The sequence below is a fragment of the Limulus polyphemus genome, unplaced genomic scaffold, assembly GCF_000517525.1.
Source record: "Limulus polyphemus unplaced genomic scaffold, Limulus_polyphemus-2.1.2 Scaffold683, whole genome shotgun sequence".
In the NCBI taxonomy this organism is placed as follows: Eukaryota; Metazoa; Arthropoda; class Merostomata; order Xiphosura; family Limulidae; genus Limulus; species Limulus polyphemus.
Genome location: NW_013666293.1, coordinates 53,346 through 58,748, shown reverse-complemented (window position 1 = coordinate 58,748; position 5,403 = coordinate 53,346). Strand labels below are relative to the sequence as shown.

At 28.8% G+C, this 5,403-nt stretch overlaps 1 protein-coding gene across 1 annotated transcript in view; it reads right to left on the bottom strand.

The window, feature by feature from the left end:
• Positions 1 to 1,279: 1,279 nt before the first annotated feature.
• Positions 1,280 to 5,403, bottom strand: part of LOC106459926 (xylulose kinase-like) — a 32,955-nt gene continuing 28,831 nt past the window's right edge. Inside the window, exon 16 of the mRNA XM_013919592.2 lies at positions 1,280 to 4,809. Within this exon, the coding sequence (XP_013775046.1) occupies positions 4,732 to 4,809 (78 nt within the window). The 3' untranslated portion in view covers positions 1,280 to 4,731. The remainder of the gene's footprint in view (positions 4,810 to 5,403) is intronic.

Below are 5,403 nucleotides of genomic sequence, written 5' to 3'. Positions count from 1 at the left end.
ACACACTATTGTATAATGGTGCGAGCGGTTAAAACAGGTAACCCCTTTCATGGAAATAACGTACCACCTGAAAACGCACTGCATTTAAAATGGAAAATGATAAATTATTGAAGGAATTGGCAAAACAGTTCAACCTCAGATGGACCTGACAAGAAAGAAATACCTCACCTTCTATACTACAAGGGTGCTTTTACACCTTAACCCTCATTCCCTTAGTAACGAATACAAACTTTGGGGGTGTAAGAATAAAACTGAATTTGATTTATACGAATCAAACGTTTAGGAATACACATATTGTGTCACTAGCGAAGTCTGAAAGAGAGGTATTGATAAACATATGTAAGGAAGGAATACGTCTATTCGGAATTGGTATTTATGGCAAAGTTACTACGGCTATCTGCTGCTGTCACAAATTTTGAGCTGTTGACTAGAGGGAAGGCAGCTAGCCAGCAGCATCCTACAACCCACCAATAACGCTACGTAAATGACTGTTATTCTTATAATACAACGATAAATAAAGCTGTCGGGAATATGTGGTATCGCACAATTGTATTCATAGGCTTTCGACTCATGCAAGTAAAATGTTTTTCATCTTTATAACCGTGTTTTTTTCTTCATTAAAAAGACTTCGTTTTCCTAACTGATTCTTATACGTTCTACTTTTTTAAAGTTATGTTTCTTTGTTGCTAAGCGGTAATCTGCACAATGGGCGATCTGCGCTATGGTGCCATAAGATTCAAAACTTGAATTTTAGCGTTATAAATCCTCATGCTTATTTGAGCCAGCGAGCGGGGATGGGGGTTTAATTATATAAGACAAAATATTTTAAATGCGTTTGAAAATAACTTTGTTTTTTCGAAAGTTAATTTGGTAAATTAACTTCAATCATATTAAAACAAATCTCTTTGATAAATTGTATCCCAATCAAAAAGGATATTTCAAAACGTTTTTATTTAATATTTTAATTTCTTATACAGTAAAGTCAAACTCACATCGGCTACATAGAAAGAGCTGTTTTCTGATACATCTCACAATTACTGGTAAAAACCATTTAATAAACCTAATAACATTAAGTTAAATGTATCGTGGTGACAAACTTAAGTAAAGAAAAAAAAACCAGGTCAAGGTTACAAAGGGCAGGTTTGGTAGGCTCTTGAGTAATGCAACAGCCTATAATCCCTTTTTCTGTCTTTTCTTTTTTTGGAAGTGCCAATTATAAATGTTCTAATTATATAAATTTAAAGAGTGTCTCCTCATTCTGTGAAGCTATAATTTTTTCTAAATTATCATTTCCTCAGAAACAAACAAAAAAAAAACAGTTCCAAGTTCAATAAGCTCTGCAATGGTTTCAGTGTCTTACACTAATATTAAATAAATATTAAATAAACAAAAAAAACATATGCATATCACTTCTGTTTTGAAATATTCGTTTATAGGGTTTCATCTACAGAAAACTTAATCATACCACATACTGCAATCAACTATAATAGATCTCAACTTTTTATGTTAAAAACTAATTGGATTTTGTATGGTAATCTCTGAAATAAAAGGTAATGACAAAACAGAATCAGTCCTTTTGTGGTGTTTGGTTGTATAAAAGTTTAATTGATTACATGGTTTTGACTTTCATAGTGTACTGGTCTTAATAACCACTTTTATATACAAGGTAAACAGGAAATACATGCCAAGTGCCACTACCTCTACAAATATATTTAAGTGTCCAGTATTAGTCATCACTTAGTTAAAAAGTGAATTAACTTGGTTAACTACACTATAACATTTATTACTTTACACACAAGTACTTCTTAGTACAGAAGTAAAGCTGAATATAATATGATAAATATTCTAAAGCCAAGTATTAAAAGCAAATTAACAAATTTATATCATTTAGAAAGTGTGACATACTTCAATATACCACAATAAAAAATTGCCTCAATTATTTTATTAACCTAAAAATAGTGCACAAATTTATAACAAAAGTGATTAATTCTTACAATTCCATGAACTAACAGTTTAATTACACAGATAAAGTAGTTAACCATCACAACCAATGAACAACCTTTATAATAAATCATTTAATTTTGTGCATTTTTTTTAACAATAACTGATCAATTCCTCAATACATCATTAAAAAGTATTGATAAATTTAATCCAAATCTAACAAACTTCATCAACTGTATGCATTAAATATTTCATAAGTTACAGAATATTTTGAGAAATTAATAAGCCAAATAAGAACAAAGAATTCATTTTGAATTTCACAACTACTCAGTGAAAGAAAGTTAAAAGAAACTCCCAAAACACTGTTCAAGTTAAAGTTATCTCTCACTTTACTTCATATTTTCCAATGTTCAAATTTAATGGAATTTTCCTAGTAAGTTAAAAAACAATGATATCCATGTTAAATACCACCATGTGCTGAATATCAATAAAAAACAAAACTAAATATTCATGAGATTAGCACCTTGTAACACTGTAGTATATAGTTAAATGTCACAAAAAAAAAGTTTAACACTTATAACAACTGCAATTCAATGGAATGATGATTTTGTTTTATTACATCTAAAATGTACAGTACCTCATGTTTCTACAATCAATTCCTTTCTACAATTTGATAATCATCTTCACATTTTTACTACCATCAAAACTTTCACATTAGCGTGACTAACAAATGTGCTGCAATGGGACTCTATACTTGGAGGGAGCAGAATCTGTGCAATGCTGCTGCTCAACTCCTATGGTGTGTAAATCAAATCACAGCAAAAATAAAAATATAATTTTTTTAATTTTTTCTCTTCGATATTCACACTATTTCTGTGGTATTCGTATCACATTTTAAAACACTAAGATTCTAATTATTTTATAAAACCAAAATATCATGCTCAAGGGATCAAGATTATTTTTGAAAATTTTATAAACATAATAAGTACATAGGTCTCTATTTACTTTGATGTTCTAAACACTTCATTTATGAAGTGAATCTCATGTTCTAAACACTTCATTTATGAAGTGAATCTCTTAATAATCATCCCTGTTCCATATGAATGATTTGATTTCACAAAAATGGTTATTATGGACGGAATACTTATGGATGGAAAATCACTTTTTAAACCAATTTAGATCTACTATTACTATCTCTAACTTAGTTTTTAACAATAATAAAAGAGATAATGTATATGGGTTATCTAACATGATAAATAGCAGCTTCCTTTTTAACTGTTGTAAAAGAATATTTGTAATATTACACCTAGGAAATAATCATCCATTTTTTAAGTTATGTAACGATATCACAACCATTTCCTAAATGTTGAAGAAATCACACTCCTTTTTTTCCCCTATTACTTATACTAAACTTTTCCGAAATAAAACTTTTCAATTGAACCGAGTTAAGTCAAAGGAATTTGTAATTTAAGTTAGTTCGACATTGTGGAAATTTAAAGCTGAATGTTTCATTTGGACCTTGCACCAACTACACAACAGCAATTTTTCAAGACAACTTTACAATATCACATTATTTCAAAAGGAGAAATAACTGACAGTTTTATGGTAAATGGAATTTTTTTCAAGGTCTGCATCTCTGTAAATTTGTGAATATCTTGAAATGTGACTATTTAAAGAACCCTGGTACATACTTTTACAGTATCTCTATAGCTTGAATTAACAAAGTAAGCTAAAGGCTATCTTTTAGGGAAATAATTCAAAGATTTCTTTTAATTAAAAAAATTTTTCTTTTCATATGTGACCATGGAAATCTTGTTTTAGTTTTTTTCACAGAAGCCTGTACATGTATATTTCATGTTTAATTAAAAATGAAAGTAAAACAGAAATGAAGAACATGTATATTAACTATCAAAAATGTATAAAGGTTAACATAAAAAAATATGGAAGTATACAAAATATATGCATAGTAAATGTATTATTGGAAATAATCAAGAGTACTTTGAACACTACCTCAAGTAACTGATTCACTTAGTAGCTAAAGCTAAGCTAATTATAAATTTTAGTTATTACCTAGAATGTAGTAATAAAACCATTCTGACACTGAATCAACTGTAAAGATATATAATAAACATTAGAGATGCGTGACATAAAACTTGGAATTTATATAAGATTCTTGACAGAAATAGCTACTTCTTCAAGCCAACCAAAAGTTCATAAAAAAGAAATGTCTATGTAATGGACTAAAAAATGTAACTAACCTGAATGATCCAGTAACACTATAACAACACATACTTAAAACTACTAATTATTGAAATCCATAATAGTTGCATAACATCTGTTATGACTGACCAGAAATTACAATTATATAGACATCTTCAACATTCTTCCTCACTAAGGTTATAAGTAATTTTATCAACTAGTGCTGTAGAACTAAGTAGAAGAGAAAAAGAACAACCAGTGACATCATTATTTCACTAATTCTTATTAACGTAGAAATCTCAATCTGAACACTTGAGCAATAAAAAATTGAAATAAACTTTCAGACTAGACAAATAACAGCTAATGGTTAATTATATTTGCTTAATCTCTAAAACACATCACAAGAAAAGGAACCAGGTAAAAAATAAAAGCATGTAAGAAACATACACATTAAGTACAAGAATATATGGTCTACACTATTAACAAAAGGCACTGCCATGATATGTTTATATGAAAAGCATAAGTGCTTTATTTCAGTTAAAGCATAATATCATTATTTAATCAATGTAAATAATCAAATTTTTTTCGAATTTAATTTTTCATACTGCTGTGTTTTGCTATAACCTTTTCCTCCAGTCTTTTGTAGCGTTCAACCATGGGATTATAAATCTGTACAAAAAATAATGATATAAAATTAACAAAATACCATTGATTTTCAAATAATCGCCTAAAAGTATTGTAGGTTTACTTATGATACATTTCTACACAGTTTCATTATAAAACAAAAAAAAAGGATAACATTTTTATATTTTCATTAGTGCAACAAAACAGTAAACTACTAAAAGCAGGCAAATGTCTGCACTTTATTTCAAGTTACTAATGTCAATTAATTTATTTCATTAAACAAGAAGTCATAGTTAAAGCTTCTGATAAGACACAATCTTGATTTCAATACTAGATGCTGTAAACAGCATGCACTCTATTATTCATAATTTGAAGAAAACATGTTAGAAGTAAAAGAAACTTGATAATGTGAGCACTTAGGGAAAGGTATACGCCTTCCTTTAGCAAAGAACTGGGAATGAGTTGGAAATGTAATGTGAAAGTTAGTGAAATAACCTTTGAGTAGTTTTTATTATAATGTGAAAGTGTTCAAATGAACTTTCACTAGGTATGTTGTAGGTGAGAATCATTTCATAAAGACAGGAGTGGGAGAGTAAAGTTAACTGTAAGAAATGTAATAATTAGCGAAAGAAAAAATTT